This window comes from Phodopus roborovskii, unplaced genomic scaffold (genome assembly GCF_943737965.1).
Source record: "Phodopus roborovskii unplaced genomic scaffold, PHOROB, whole genome shotgun sequence".
Lineage (NCBI taxonomy): Eukaryota > Metazoa > Chordata > Mammalia > Rodentia > Cricetidae > Phodopus > Phodopus roborovskii.
The window spans coordinates 26,944,642-26,961,443 of NW_026126540.1; the positions used below are offsets into that span (position 1 = coordinate 26,944,642).

Sequence of the window (16,802 nt, forward strand, 5' to 3'; positions counted from 1 at the left end):
ATAACATGAATTAATAATTGATTTCCTTTTCACTGCTGAATAATATCCCATTGTGTGGCCATACGAGTCAACTTAGATTGTTTCCTTTTTTTGTGCTCTTAATGTGTGAAGCCACATTCATATGCAAGTTGGGGTTTTGCTTTGTTTGTTTTTTGCTAGTCATCAAACCCAGGGCCTTATACATGCTTAGAAAAGTGCTCTTTTACTGTGCTGTGTTTCTAGCCTTCAAAAGTACTTTAGGGATATTAAATACTTTTGAAAAACACGTAATTTTCCCCTCAATTTTGCAAGTATAGCTTCACCTGACATCAGACTTCTAATAATTTAAACATATCTAAATCCCTGTTATGCCAGGCAGTAGTGGTACATGTCTTTAATCCCAGCACTCCAGAGGCAGAAGCAGAATGTATCCACAGTGTAATTCCTATATTGCCTGAAAAAACTTTATCGGGGTATATAAACTGTAGGGAAAAAAAGTGTACAGTAGAAAGTACATGAAAAGAACAGAGAATAAAGAAGGAAGCCATCAAGAGAGCATGTGGGTGTCTTTTCCCTAAACCTCAGATAGGAAAGTCTTAACTTACAACACTGTGGATTCCTTTCAAGGCCCTGTGCTACTGGAGGCTGCCCCCCCCAGACAGCAGTAATTATCCCTGTTTATGAGATGAAGACTCTAAGAGTGATAATCTCAGTCCTTTCTGATATGTTGTGTCTGATATTACATGTTGTGTCTCTGCAGAGTCTTCATCTTTGAGAGTCAACTTTTGGCCCAGTTATAATACATTTTTCAGTAGAATAAAAGTTAATAGCAAACATTCTAAGACTGTTGAAAAATTATTATATGGAAATATAACTAAATTGTATTTAATGCATGTGATTGTTTTGCCTGCATGTATGTATGCATGCCATGTGTATACCTGGTGCTCTTGGAGACCAGAAAGGGTATCAGATCCTGTGGAACTACAATTACCATGAGCTGCCACTTGGGTGCTGGGAATCTAACCTAAGTCCTCTGGAAGAGCAGACAGTACTCTTAATATTGAGCTATTTATTCTGCCTCTCCTTGCCCCATTTTTTTTCAGAGTCTTACTTAGGTAGTCCAGGCTGACCTTGCACTGATTATATAGCTGAGACTGGCCTTGAACTCTGTGTTTCTACTTTGTCTACCTTCTGAGTACTGGACTGTAGGCACGCATCACTACACCCAGTTTAGTTGGTGCTCAGAATTTCTAGGATTTTGCAAGCCACTTACAAACTACTTACCAACTAAGCCACAGAAATAGGAAATTTTTTATCCATCAACTTAAATTCTTACTCATTATTATGACATTTTATAATGGGTACCAATTATTTCAAAGCTGCCACTAATAATATTCATATAATGAGCCAGGTGGGTGGCACACACTAGTGTAATTCCAATACTGGATAGGTTAAGGCAGTGGGACTGTTGAGTTCGAGACCAGCCTAGGCTATATAGTGAGACCCTGTCTCAAAAAATAATATATCTATAATTTATAGTTAAAGAAAGTAAAAATAATTTTAAATTTACTGTTGAGGCTGACAAAATAAATGGTTTAGTTGTTAAAAGGCACTTGCCACCAGATCTGATGATCTGATTTGGATCCCTATAACTGACATGGTACAAGGAGAGAACCAGCTCCTAAAAGTCTCTGGTTGTCACACATACGTGTTTTGATAAATGTGTGCCCATAGACATTCACATGTAATACAAATAAATATAATTAATTAAATAAATCAACTATCTATAAGTACTTCTATATTTATTTCATTTTTCATTTAGACCTTTGTGTCAAAATTCTGAAAGAAGATAAAAATTGTCCAGGTTCTTCACAGTTAGTGAAGTGGTAAGTAAAAGAATACTTAAAGGCAAATAATTCATACTTTTTTTCTTTTGGTACTACTTTTCTAATCATAATATCTTTTGTACATTGGATACTTTTCTATGTATATCCAGATTTAAGTGATTAACCCTTTGGTCCAAGTACCATGTTTTTAGGTCTTTGGATTTATGTTTTTTGTTTGTTTGTTTGTTTGTTTTTTGTTTCATACTCCATGTAAATAGGATTCATTTTCCTATTTATAACTCTACAAATAACTATTAGATGTTTTATAATTTTCCTTCTGTCCTCCATCTCCATATTTCTGCTTCATTGTTTGGTTGGTTGGTTGGTTTGGTTTGGTTTGGTTTGGTTTGGTTTTTTGACACAGGGTTTCTGTTATGTAGCCCTGGCTGTCCTGGAACTCTCTCTTTAAGCCAGGCTGGCCTTGAACTCAGAGAATCACCTGCCTCTGCCTCCCAAGTGCTAGGATTAAAGGCACTGACTGGCTGGATTTCCTTTTTCCAAGATCTTTTTTTAAAATTTTAATGTGTATGTGGGTAAATGCATGTATGTTTACCTTGTGAGTTCTGAAGCCAAAGAAGAACAAAAGAGAGTAAAAGACCCTGCAACTGTAGTTATTGAACTGCCTTGTGGGTGCTGGGATCAAAGCAATAAGCACTGTTAATCACTGGGTCATCTCTCCAGCCCCTGTTTCATGTTTTATTTTGTTGAATTTTAAGCTAGTTAATAAGAAAGATGCTTTAATTTAATTCTTTGATTTTGTAATGGTAAAATAGAGATTTATGAAAAGAACTATTTTCTGAAAATGCATTAAATATAAAAGCAAATCTTTGACTTTTTTAGGATGCTAGGATGCTATGATGCTTTACAGAAGAAATATGTAAGTCTTTTGCCATCTCTTCTTTCCTTCCCTATAGCTAAAACAGGAGTTATCATAAGTAAGACAGTAATTTAAACTAACTTGATATAGATCAGTCTCAATTACTACAAAAATTGAGCATTTGAATAATGTAAAGATGTGTGTGTGTGTGTGCGCGCTCATGTATGCTGGTGCCCATGGAGGACAGAAAAAGATGTTAGATATCATGGAGCTAGATAAATAGATGGCTGTGAGCTATTATGGCTGCTGGGAACCAAACTCTGGTCCTTGAGAACAGTAAGCACTCTTAACTGCTGAGCCATATTTCCAGTCCCACATTTAAAAATTTTTTTTTTGAGACAAGAGCTCACTACAGGCTGGCCTGGAACTTGCTTTGAAGACCACACTGGTCTTGAACTCACAAGAGACCAATCTACCTTTGTCTCCCCACTGCTAGTATTAAAGACATGGATCACCATGCCTGGCTGCATTTGAATATTTTAAAATTCAGTCTTCAGTTCATTTAAGCTAATGCAATTAATACTAGAAAATTTGTGCCAAGCTATATTTTAACAAATTAATACTCACTTATTAGCATTAATAGCACATATTAAGTTACAAAATTGAGTTTAAATGTTTTAAAATATTGTATTAGTTTTACATATATTCTTCAACCATACTTATACTAGTATTTTAGTAATTTGTTCTTTTTTGAGAAATAAAAAACAAAAAAAAGAAATACTTATACACACTGTTAATAATAACACTCTGGAGGCAGAAGTAGGTAGATGTCTGTGAGTTCAAGTCCTGTCAGGGATACACTGTGAGACCCTCTCTCACTTGATAATAATTGTTATTATTTATTGCTAGCTATGATGCTACATGCCTACAAACCTAGAACTTGGGAGATAGAAATGAGAGGATCAGGAAATTCAAAGATGTTTTCTACCATGTAGTTAATGGCAATGTGGGACACAGCAGTATTTACTTTTTTACTAACTGTTAACCATTGCTAGCTTACCAATGCTTCTAAGTGCCAGAATGTTGTTCCATATTTACTATCTTAGTGCAAAAGTTAGAGACTATGGGTAAAATTTCTGCTAGAACTGGTCTTCTCTGTATATATTTCTTAAAATAATAACTATGTTAAAAAAAACTTGTAGTCTATTGTAAAAATCTTAATTAAAATTTCACCATTGCAGGATGATAGTGGTATACACCTTTAATCCCAGCACTAAGAAGGCAGAGGCAGACAGATGTCTTAAGTATGAGGCCAGCCTGGTTTATAGAGTGAGTTCCAGGTCAGCCATAGCTACACAGATAAACCTTGTCTTAGAAAAAAAACAAGAGAGAGAGAGGGAGGAAGGAAGGAAAGAAGGAGTGTTGAATAATGGGTATGCTGGTACAGGCCTTTAATTCCAGCACTCAGGAGATGCCAGTGGATCTCTATAAATTCAGGGCCAGCCTGGTTTATATAGCAAATTCCAAGACAGCCAGGGTTACTTAGTGAGACTGTCTCCAAAAAGTGCCACAACCCCACCACACACACACAAAAAAAAGAAAGAAATGTTGAGATAGAGCAAAAAGTCCTCCTTGGGGATGGGGGAACACTAAAGGTTGAATTTAGGGTCTTACATGTGCTAAACGGGTGCTCTACTGCTGAGCTATGATCCAAGCCCCTGAATGAACATAAAGAAATTTTGTGATTCATCATGAAAATGCACTTAATAGAATGCAATTAAGATTTTGTTCTCTGTTGTATTTCAGCTAAGGATGATCATTCTAGCAGTAAGTACTTTTAAATTGTATCTGTTAACACTGTTAAGTTTTTCCCTTCATTAAATGACACTGAAACTGTCAGATGATTTTATGTCACTTTATTCAACTAGCTGATGTATCTAGTGGGGGGGAGAGAATTAATTTTTTAAAAAGATTTATTTATTTTTATGTGTATTGGGGTTTTACCAGCATATATGTCTGTGTGAGAGTCTTGGATCCCCTGGATTTGGAGTTACAGACAGTTGTGAGCTACCATGTGGGTGCTAGGAATTGAACCCTGAAGAGTAGCCAGCACTCCTAACCCCTGAGTATCTCTTTAACCCCAGAGAAAAAAGAAGTAAATTTCTTATTGGGAGAGTCATTCTGATTTTTTTTGTTTCATTACTCTAATGTAATGTTCAATTTTGTTCTTTTGAATACTACCCTCACTTAATTGTAATTCATTTTTACATAGGTATACACCAATCCAGAAGATCCTCGGGTAAGTGTGCTTGAGTTAGAAGTGTTAGAAATGTAATGCTTCTAATATCAAAGTTCTCTTAAGAGTTAATGCTTCTTGGGTTTTTGTTTGTTTTTCTTTTGTTTTGGTTTTTGGGGTTTTTGTTTGTTTGTTTGTTTGTTTGAAGCAGTTTCTTTGTGTAGCTCTGGCTGTCCTGTAGACCGACCAGGCTGGCCTCGAACTCAGAGATCCATCTGCCTTTGCCTCCCAAGTGCTGAGATTAAAGGTGTGTACCACCACTGCCCAGCATGGTTTTGTATTTTAATCAATATACGTCTACATTTTTTTCATGTTTGAAACTTGTAAAAATTTTAAGGTCAGGCATGATTTGTGTTGTTATATTTTAAAAGATACATACAGTCACTACAAGAGATTTTGTAACTGATTTTAGCCTAGGAGTCTAATAAACTATTAGAAATAACCTATGTTGCTTGACTTATGACTCCACACACTCCTTTACTGTTGAGACAAGTCTCCCTGTGTAACATAGGATGACATCAAACCTTGAACTTCTGATCCTTACACCTTCTGAGTGCTGGAATTTACAAACTTGTGCTATCAAGCCAGATTTCCTTTATCATAGGCAAGCCTTCTACCAGTGAGCTACAACCTCAACACCTACCCCATCTTTTTTAAAGACAGAGACTTCTTTCTTAGCATAGACTAATCTGAAACCCAGTGTGAAGCCCATGCTGCCTGATACTACTGCCTCCACCTGCTGGGGTTACAGGTGTGGGTCAACACACTCAGCTTTTTTGGGTTTGTATTATTTTTATTTTATTGCTTTACTAGGGATGAACCTTGAGCCTTGAACATTCTAGACAAGGTCTCTATCAAAAACCACACACACACACACACACACACACACACACACACACACACACACACACCCTCAGAAGATCTTGTGTGCTTATTCTATAATAAATAGGCTTTATTTTTCAGGTATTTGTGGGCATTGCCCCTTATTTATCCACCATAACCTATTAGAATTATAATCAGCACTTTACAGATAGGAATTGTGGTTTGTGTATCTATGGTGCATATATACACAGGTGGTGTATGTATATTGGGTGTCCTGCTTTATCATTCTCCTTATTCCTTTGAGATAGATTCTTTCTCTGAACCAGGAGCTAGGCTGTTTGCCAGCAAACCCCAGTGAACCTCCAGTTCACTGTGCTTTATCACAGTGTTAGAGTTATTGGTTCATGCAACCACACTCAGCAGTTTTTACATGGGTTCTGGGGATGTGTAATCTATTGCTCATACTAGTGTACCAAGCTCTTTTACCAGCTGAGTGATTTCTCTGGATTCAAGGTTTCTTACCTAAAGTTGTGTGGCAGACAAAACAAAATCAAAATTTGAACTAGGAAAACCAGCTCACCATGTGATGGTTTAAACTATTAATTAAAATGAAACATTTCACTTAGTCCTGGAAGCATATTTAAACCAATGAGGGCTGAGGATGTGGCTCATTTGGCAAAAAGCTTATTGAACTTAATCAAAGCTCTAGGTGAAAAAACAACACTAGTTATGGTGGCATACACCAGTAACCCCAGAACATGGGAATTACAGTTAGGAGGATGAGAAGTTCAAGGTTATCTACTACATAGAGATTGAGGCCAGCCTGAGTTATACAAAACTATTATAAATAAATGTACTGACAGGCAAAGAAAGCAAAAATATTTCCACCCTTAGCTGAGGCACTATTGATAGTTAATGGTTGCTGGAGGAAGAAAAGTAATTTTCTTCAGTGGAATAACCACCGGTAAATTGCCCATGACTCATTAACATAGTATCCATCTGCATACAAGTGACCCTAGTTAAACACAGTGGATTTTATGTGCATTGTTTTTGCCTGCATGTGTGTCTATATAACAGTGCTGGAACTCCTGGAGCTCAATTACAGTGGTGAACTACCATGTGGGTGCTGGGAATTTGAACCCAGGTCCTCTTGCTCTTAACTGCTGAGCCATCTCTCCAGCCTCACAGTGGATTTTTTAAACTAAATATTCCACACTTAAGGAGGGATGAATATGAGTCTTTTCTTTGAAACTCATGCCAACAAATAATGTTTAATATATGTCCATAATTATAAAGCAGACTGCTTGAGGGAAAGGCTATGGTTAATTTTTCAGAAAATATTCATTACTGAGTTGTTTTTTTCTTGAAACTGGGTCTTTTTATATAGTCTTGGCTGTCCTAGAACTCACCATGTAGACTAGGCTGGCCTTGAACTCACTGAGATCCTGCCTCTGCCTTCCAAGTGCTAGGACTAAAGATGTGCCACGATGCTCAGCTTTATTGCCATATTTTTATAGATATGCAGGATCTCAGTGATGGAATGTTTGAAGTTATATAAAAGCAACAACAGCCAGAGCTGTGCATCGGTCATGTAATTGCAATGTTTTCTATTTAAGACAATTTCAGAATGTTACCAGTTTAAGTTCAAGTACACCAAAAATGGACCAATCATGGACTTTATAAGGTATTGTTCTATAGTTTTATTTTTATATTATCAATTGCCACTTACTAATGCTTTTCAGCTAGACTCCAAGGTTATTTCTGAAACTTCTCAATCTTCCAGTTAGCAATCTGGCTTTGCAAAATGGAATGTGAGGTCAGTGGAGCTGTGATACCTGTCACCCGTTGTTGATCCCCAGCATTTATTTATTTGACTGTTCTGGCTGCCTAGGATGGTGCTCCCTTTATCACCTGTCCAAGTGATTCCTTCCCAATGCTTCACACTCAGTGAAAGAGGACAACCTTCTTTGATAGTGGAGGACTGTTTTTCATTCAAGGTTTATGAGTAGCTGTGATTTTTTTCTGCTACAATCCCCAGGCAAGCTCTCAAAATGGAGCAAAACTTAGTATGCCACAAGACAAGATTATGTCATAAGTATATACTGTTTTAATTACATAAAAGAGATTTGAATGGTTAGAAATATAATTATAAGCCATCATTTATTATCTTTAAACACACATATATATAATGTGTATTTATTTTGTTTATGTAAATTTTATATTTAACTTATAATAATGATATTAATAGTGATATTAAATTTTTATAATAGTGAATTATTTTGCGGTAACTTTCAACCTAGTAACAATGTTTTAAAAGAATAATCTCAAATAATGTGGAATAATATTAGAAATCACAAGTCTTATGAAAGAAATTATTTCTGATTCTTTTCTAGCAAAAATCAAAACAATAGATCTAGTGCAACATCTGCTGACACCAAGAAAGCAAGTATTCTCCTCATTCGGAAGATTTATATCCTGATGCAAAATCTAGGACCATTACCCAATGATGTTTGTCTGACCATGAAACTTTTTTACTATGATGAAGGTACCACTTACAGTATGTCTTGGTTTAGTTTTATATTTTAAAAATTGGTTTCCACTTACAATATTTTTGCACCTAAATTGTTAGAGTCTTTGAAATTACAAAAGTTATATTTAATATGAGTATTTGAAAAAGAAACATTGCAGGCTGAGGAGATGATTCAGAGGTTAAGAGCACGTGCTGCTCTTGCAGAGGACTAGTTTGTTCCCAGAATTAGGCTACAGAATTGCCTGTAATTCCATGTCCAGGGCAATCCGGTGCCCTCTTCTGGTGTTCCCAGGCACCTGTGGACAAAGATATGCAGGCAGACAGACAGGCAATCATACACACAAAATGAATTTAAAAAATCAATTAAATATTGAAAAACAAAAATGCTGCTGGATGATGGTAGCACTGGCCTTTAATTCCAGCACCTGGGAGGCAGAGGCAGGTGGATCTCTGTAAGAAGCCAAGCTGATCTAAGAACAAGTTCAAGGAAAGTCAGAACTGTTACAGAGAGAAACCATGTCTTGAAAAAAACAGAGAGAGAAGGAGGAAGGAGGGAGGGAGGAAGGGTGGGAGGAGGAAAGAAAGGAAGGGAGGAAAACTAAAACAAAAAAATGTTTGCAAAAGTAGGATTTAAAATGCATTTCTTGGGGATGGAGGATGACTCAGCAGTTAAGAGCACCGGAGGACCAGAGTTAATTCCCAGCAACCACATGGTGTCATCTGATGCCCTCTTCTGGCCTAAAGTTGATAGAGCACTCATATACATAAAATAAATAATTTTTTTAAATGCATTTCTCTATTGATAGAAAAATCTATAGGAAATGTAACTTACCCATAATTAAAGAAATGAAATAGTGAAATTATCAGATTGGTAAAACTTGTGAATTTCCCATAATTGAGAAAGTATGTGCTCTTAAACCTTCTTGAGAGAATACAAAATTTTCAAAAGACATGTCAGTATCAAAAAAAGTTGGCTGTCAACATTGCATTAAGGATCTGGCCAGGTCATCCAGGTAACATTTAGTGTCACTACATTTAGTGCAACACTCAAGCTACTACATTCTAATCCCAGCCCCTTGTTTTGCTCTCCACTTCATTAGTTATGCTGGAACACAAGAGCTCCTTACCCACAGGGATCCTCCTGCCTTTGCCTCCTGAGTTCTGGATTTAAAGGCATGCACCACCACCATGCTAGCACTACCTATGTTCTTACCAGCTATGTAAAGATTTAATTGTCTGTTGCATTTCTAATACAGTTATGTTTTAATTTAAGACTATTTTACATCATCTTTTTATAATTTCGTTATAGAGAACAGAAAAATAAATATGCAGTGTTTCTTTCAGGTATATATAATGAATAAATACCTCATAACTGGAAAAAAAAAGGGTTTTGTGGCAGCCTTTAATCCTAGCACTTGGGAGGCAGAGGCAGGCAGATCTCTGTGAGTTTGAGCCCAACCTGGTCTACAGAGTGAGTTCCAGGACAGCTAGGGCTGTTACACAGAGGATACCCTGTCAAAAAAGAAAAAAAGAGGTTTTGGTTTTATGGTGCTGGGCCTTGTGCATGCTAGACAAGTGTTCTACCCTGAAGTCATATCTGTCACTCCAAAATTTAGTATTTTAACTTATAAATTATGTACCTAGAAAAATATTTTGAGAATAGCTTGCACAAACATTTAAAATTATATATTTATAAGACTTTTCATTATAGCAGTGGTTAAAACAGGAACAAAGTGCAAACAAATAGAATGCCTTCTTTGGAGACTTGAGTAAGTAAATTATGTTGCATCCATGTTTAAAAAAAAATACTTATGAACTGTTAAAATAACAAAGGGGCTGCAGCAGTGCTCTTGTTACTGACTAGCCCTTTGCATTTTCAGAGCACTGAAAAAAGAAGAGCTAGGCATGATATCCCTGAATTTTTAAAGGATGTTTAAGGATATATTTTATAAAATATACACAAACACATGAAAGATTACTATCATATGTTCAATGTAACCATAAAACATTGTCATTTTATTACATGCATGATATTTTTAGAATATAAGGCAACAATAATAACACCTTTTAAGTTACTAAAAAAAAAACAGTTACTCGCTATGTGCCTGTTCAGTTCTGAACATTTTACACTTTACTATTTTATGTCACAGTGACCTCTTGTGGATAGGTGCTGTTATTTTCTCCTTTTGACAAAGAAACCAAACTAAGATTGATAATTTGCTCACAGTCATGCAGCCAATCAACAAAACGAATGTTACCCTTAAGGAATGAAAACTTTGATATAGGAGGTGCATCTCTACATTTCAGCTTAGAATTTAATCTTGCTGTGTTTTTATATGAATAGTTCAGCTTCTTCAGTTTTATAAATGATACAGCTTTACACTTTCCTTTTTGCAGTTACACCCCCAGATTACCAACCTCCAGGTTTTAAGGATGGTGATTGTGAAGGAGTAATATTTGACGGCAACCCTACATACTTAAATGTGGGAGAAGTCCCAACACCTTTTCACACCTTCAGATTAAAAGTGACTACTGAGAAAGAACGAATGGAAAATATTGATTCAACCATATTAACACCAAAACAATCAAAAATACCATTTCGGAAAATTCTAATGGACAAAGATGATGGAGAAGATGAAAATCATGTAAGTATGAACATACTTAAAGAGTTATAAAATACAATGGTAGCAAATGCTGAGTTTGATAGATCTTAATGTTTCTATAAATACTGTAGTAAAATCATAAGGTTGGGAGAACTTTATTTTGAGGCAGGATCAAATGGCTGGCTATACAGGAGATCAGATTCTGATTGCTAGGTCTGCTCATTGAGCACTTTATCTGCTGTACCTCTCACAGGCTCTTGTTTTTAAAAGACAGGGTTCAGGCTAGGTGCTAAATTGCTGTCTAGCAGAAGCTGTCATTGAACTCTAATCCTCCTGCCTCTGCCTCCTAAATATTGAGATTGCAGTTGTAAACCATCATGCAAGCTAGTATTTTTTGTAGCATTTTTAAAAATATTTGAGTCTCAGGGTGAGAGACATTATTCAGTGGGTAAAATTCTTGATGTACAAGCATAAAGATGTGTGTGATCAGTTTCCCAGGATGCATGTAAAAGCTGCATATGATTGTACAAATCTGTAACCCTTTCACTGGGAGCGTTGGGGCTAGAAACAGGAGGATTCCAGGAACTTGTTGGACAAAACACTCAGCTTCTGGTTCAGTCAGTGATAGACTCTGTCTCAAAAATACAGAAATAAACTTGACATGATGGTGCACACCTACAAATCCCAGCACTCAAGAAGCAGGGGTATACAGATCTCTGTGAGTTCAAGGCCAGCCAGGTCTACAATACAAACTGAGTTCCAGGACAGCCAGGGGAACTCTGTATCAAAAAAAAAAAAAGTTGACTTGTGGTAGTAATTCTAGCATCATTTGTATTTCTAGCAAGCCTAAGGTGTATTTGTCCTTTACATAAAGCAAATGTGTTCATTAATATTCCTACCTGTTTTCATTTATTCCTAAAATAAGTTCAATTTTTCTTCATATTTTAAAGAATAATTTTGACATTAAAACTAAAGTGGATGAACAGAAAGAAAACTTGGGAGTTTCTGAAATTAAAGGTAAGAAGCTAACAAAATTGTTTATTAACTACCAATTCAACTTTATACCATTTTAACTGTCTTTTCTTTTTCTTTTTAAACAGAACCAAATTTAGATTGTAAGGGAGAAGAAATTATGCAGTTCCAAAAAAACCCAAGTCCTTCAATTTCTCATTGTCAGGTACAAACTTGGTAATTCCATCTGGGTTTCAATTTTATTTTTGTCTTGTTTTACTTTGTTTGAGACAGGTTGTTAGCTAGGTGGTAGTGGTGGCACATGTCTTTCAGATGGATCTCTGTGAGTTCAAGGCCAGTCTGGTCTACAGAACAAGTTCCAGGACAGCCAGAATTGTTTCACTGAGAAACCTGTCTCAAGAAACAAGAAAGAGAAAGAGTAAGAGACGGGGGTCTTACAATATAGCTCTAATCAGCCTAGAACTCACTGTATAGACCAGGCTGACCTCAAACTTGCAGCCTTATTCCTACCTCTGCATCTTGAATGCTGGTATTACAGATGTATTTTTACATTTGTTTATTTTATGTGCATGAGTATTTTGCCTATATATATTTTTGTGCACTTTGTGAATGTCTGATGCCCATATAGACTAGGACATCAGATCCCTTAGGACTGGAGTTACAGCCAGTTGTAAGCCACCATGTAGATGCTAGTAGCCCTTGTCTTCTGTAAGATCAGCCAGTGCTGTTTACCATAGAGCCATCTTTCTAGCCCTGCATTAATTTTTTTAAAAGATGGTTGCTTATATGCTTATTTTACTAGTCCTCAGATTTTCTTATGTGTTATAGAATAAAAGTATTTAGATAAATTATTATGGATAAAATTATTATATATTTAAGGTTTTTTTAGTATATCACTGTGAATTTATTTAATAATAAACCTTAAGATGTTTGTAGAGGGCTAGTGAGATAGCTCAGAAGATAAAGGGACTTGCTACCAAACCTGATAACCTCAGTTTGATTTCCAGAACTCACTTCCTTCAAGTTGTCCTCTGACCTTTTACATAAGCACAGTGGTGTACATACTTCTTTCCTCAGTAAATAAGTAAAAAAGTAATGTTCATAGACCCTAAGAATTTCAGAACTAGAAAAAAATCTTACACTTTTTTTTTTCTTGGTTTGAGGGATTGAGAGAGGAAGGGTAGAGGGGAACCTTGCATGGGGAACCTTGGCAGATTCCATGTCTGGCAAGGTTGACCAGAGGGTGAGGGTGGGGGAGACACACAACGAAACAAACACATCAGGCAGAAAGAGCTTAGTGAGAAGTTTTAATAGAAAGGGAAGGGGGAAGAAAAGAGAAAAGAGGCAAAGAGACACAGAGACAGAGAGAGGACAGAAGAGAAGAGACAGGAAAAGTCATGTCTGGCCCAGAGGAACAGCAGGAAAGAGAGGGAGAAATAGAGAGGGAAATAGAGGATGGGAAAGATAGCATAAGTGGGCTGGGTCTTACTTCTAAAGGGGTCCTTTGCACCTGGGCTGACCTGAGTGCATTCTGACAGGTGACAGGGGTAGGCCAGCATAATGCCTGAATCCTTATACTATTATGTTACTTTAGCTAGCCTGAAACTCACTAGACTAGGCTAGTCTCAAATTTATGACAATCCTCCTTCTGCCTCTTGAGTGTTATGACTAGCAGTATGAGCCATGCCAGGTACTGGTGGCACACGCCTTTAATCCCAGCATTCTGGAGGCAGAGGCAGACAGATCTCTGTGAATTCTAAGATAGCCAGGGATACACAGAGAAACCCTGTCTCAAAAAATCAAAAAGAAGTATGAGCTACTATCCAGCACAAGATAGTGAACTTTATATGATTAATATTTTGGGCCCAACTTATTATGGTATGCTATATGGTTTTGTGAAATATCTTTTCTAGGTTGAACAGTTAGTCAGTAAAACATCTGAACTTGATGTGTCTGAAAGCAAAACAAGAAGTGGAAAAATTTTTCAGAGTAAAATGGTAAATATCCTTTGTAATTCCCCCTTCATGTGTGAATTTATTTTTCTGTATTTTTGTTTGTTTGTTTGGTTGGTTGGTTGGTTGGTTGGTTGGTTGGTTTTGAGACGGTCTTTCTCTCATCTGCCTGTGCCTCCAGAGTGTGTGCCACCACCACCTGCCTATTATCTAGACTCAAAGGAAGTATTCTAGAATACCAGAAAGTTCCCATGTTCTAATTTGTAAACTGGTTATTTACAAAATTGACCTTTTGTAGATATCTTGCATAAAATAAATATTATTAAGCAAAAAAAAACAGTTTAAGTTTCCATAACTAACTTTTCTAAATATTTGATTTGGTTTTTCATGACAAGGTCTCAGGTCACCCAAACTGGTGTTGTACTTAATTCTTGCTCCTCCGTTGCCTTCAGTGTACAGTGACTATAACTGTATACTTCATACCTAGCTCATATTTTACTTTAGACATTTATGTTACTCTCAAAGAGTCAGGAGTGGAGAAAAAGCATTCTATAAAATAAATGCAAAGTTAGGGAACAAAGAACTTATTTTGTCAGTGCTATGCTAGATCATGGCTTCCTAACATCTTGTTCAGTGACATTATAATGGCAGTTTGAAATTGGACATTAGGAATATTCACAATATGGAATCAACAAATGCCTCAGGATATCTCCCATAGAGCTGATTGTAAAACATCTCAGAGTCTCAGTGACTATACTACCTTGTTTATATGTCTTTTTCTTCCCCCACATTCTCAGTAGGAAGTTAAAAGTAAATGAAAGCAATATTCAAGCTAGTATGCTGATTAAAGCACGAAACAAAGAAATGTAAGCTGGATGTGGTGGTACACACCCGTTATCCCATTGCTTGAGAAGGGGATGCAAAAGGTAGCTATTTGTTTGAGGCTACGCTGGGCTACATGGTGCATTGCAGGCCAGCATAAGCTACAGGGTAAAACTCTACCGGAGGCAGGGGACTTACAGAAATTAGAAATGTCAAGAATTATTCCAGCAGCAGCAAAACCTTCTTTCTAGCTAGTTTAAATTTAGGATGAATATCTTTCATTAGGATGCAAGAAGAGAGACAGAAGCTGGGCAGTGGTGGTGCTTGTCTTTAATCCCAGCATTCAGGAGGCACAGCCAGGTATATCTATGTGAGTCTGAGGCTAGCCAAATCTACAGAGTGAGTTCCAGGACAGGCTCCAAGAAGAAGGAGAAGGAGGGGGAGGGAGAAGGGGAAGGGAAAGGAAGGAAAGAAAGAAAGAAATGAAGGAAGGAAGAAAGAGAGAGAAAAAAGGATAAAGGATTTTAGCAGTGTTGGGAATCCAGGGCCTCACACATGCAAAAAACTGAGCTATACCTCCAGATACCTGTAATCTCAGCACTCAGGAGGCAGAAACAAGAAGGTTGTCAATTTTCAACCAGCCTTGTCTACATGGCGAATTTGGGTCTACATAGTAAAATACTGTCCAAAATTTTTCTAAAAAAAAATTCTGTTCAATAATCTTAAACAAGAAGTATGCCTTTTTTAGAGAAAAGTAATATTTACAACAGTTTTCCACTTTCTAATATTTATATTAATAATTATGCATCTGACATTAATCACTATTGTCAAGAAGTAGAAGAAAACTAAATGTCCACCAACAGATAATTTAATAAACAAAGTATTATAGCCACACAAAGGAATTATTCAGCCATAAAAGGAATAAAACATCAACATACATGCAATAATCCATTGAAAGTGTTGTGTCCAAGTCTGAAAGATCCCCAAAGACCACCAGGGAGAGACAGACCCACTGATGCAAATGCATAAGGTTTATTGTTCATCCAACCATGACAGGGACCTCCTCTAGTTGGCTGATACAGCAGCCACCAGAGAAAGCAAGTTTCCCATCTACTGTCAGGTTTTCAAAGGCAAAAATCATAGGATTACATTAGTAGGTAAAGGTTGGTTTCTGAATGGTTGACATTTGGGGAAAAATCAGGGGAATTTCTCAAAGTCATATTTTGGCATGAAATACCTGTGCACCAATTATTTTTATTAGTCAGTTCTGAGAGGGAACACTCTGTGGTTTCTATGGCTTTGTCTTATTACTTGCAGGTGGCCTGTTCATAAATACCAATAGTTTTTAGAATTGTATCCTGGAGACTACAGGGAAGGTTTGGGTCTTCCCTGGAGTTTCTTTTGTGGCCAAACAGTTCCCAGGAACCAAGTATTATGGAGGCTTGTGCAGGGTGGGGGAGGGGTCTGGAGTTTCTTTGTGTTCACTTTTGGCCCTAGGCTCAGGGAGGCCAGGAGATCTGGAGTTTCTTTGTGTCATGTGCTGAGTCAGAGGCCTATGTGTAGCCATGGCTGTTAAAGCAGGGGGTGAGTAAGGGTTTGGTCCCTTTTATTAGTCAACCCCTTTCAGAAAGAAGCCAACTGCAGAGGCAACATACCATGATTTTATTTATATGAAAGTCATACATTACAGAGAAACCCTGTCTCAAAAAATCAAGTCAGAATTTGAAGTCAAACATGATGGTGGATGCCTTTAGTCCCAGTACTATGGAGGCAGAGACAGGCAGATCTCTGTAAGTTTCAGAATAGCCAGGATGAGAGAGAGAGAGAGAGAGAGAGAGAGAGAGAGAGAGAGAGAGAGAGAGAGAGAGGGAGAGAGAGAGAGCAAGACCAACTCTCAAAGGCAGAATTTGGAAAGCTATTGAAACAAAGTATTAGGAATAACAGGAGATTAAGGGATAAAGAGACTAATAGCTAAAGATGGGCCTTCTATAAGGCTTGGAGAGTGATGAAGTGTTCTAATACTGACTATACTGGTAAATTCTGCAACTCTGAATACTCTTAAAATTATTGAACTGTATACTTAAAATAGGAAAATCATGTAGCATCTGTATTGTGTATCAGTG

At 36.9% G+C, this 16,802-nt stretch overlaps 1 protein-coding gene across 1 annotated transcript in view; it reads left to right on the plus strand.

Moving 5' to 3' along the window:
- Hormad1 (HORMA domain containing 1) overlaps positions 1 to 16,802 on the plus strand; it is a 29,387-nt gene that overhangs the window by 4,363 nt on the left and 8,222 nt on the right. Inside the window, exons 4-13 of the mRNA XM_051199256.1 lie at positions 1,802 to 1,865; positions 2,706 to 2,742; positions 4,489 to 4,509; positions 4,955 to 4,981; positions 7,417 to 7,484; positions 8,194 to 8,345; positions 10,728 to 10,975; positions 11,884 to 11,950; positions 12,034 to 12,110; positions 13,819 to 13,902. Coding sequence (XP_051055213.1) covers positions 1,802 to 1,865; positions 2,706 to 2,742; positions 4,489 to 4,509; positions 4,955 to 4,981; positions 7,417 to 7,484; positions 8,194 to 8,345; positions 10,728 to 10,975; positions 11,884 to 11,950; positions 12,034 to 12,110; positions 13,819 to 13,902 — 845 coding nt within the window. The remainder of the gene's footprint in view (positions 1 to 1,801; positions 1,866 to 2,705; positions 2,743 to 4,488; positions 4,510 to 4,954; positions 4,982 to 7,416; positions 7,485 to 8,193; positions 8,346 to 10,727; positions 10,976 to 11,883; positions 11,951 to 12,033; positions 12,111 to 13,818; positions 13,903 to 16,802) is intronic.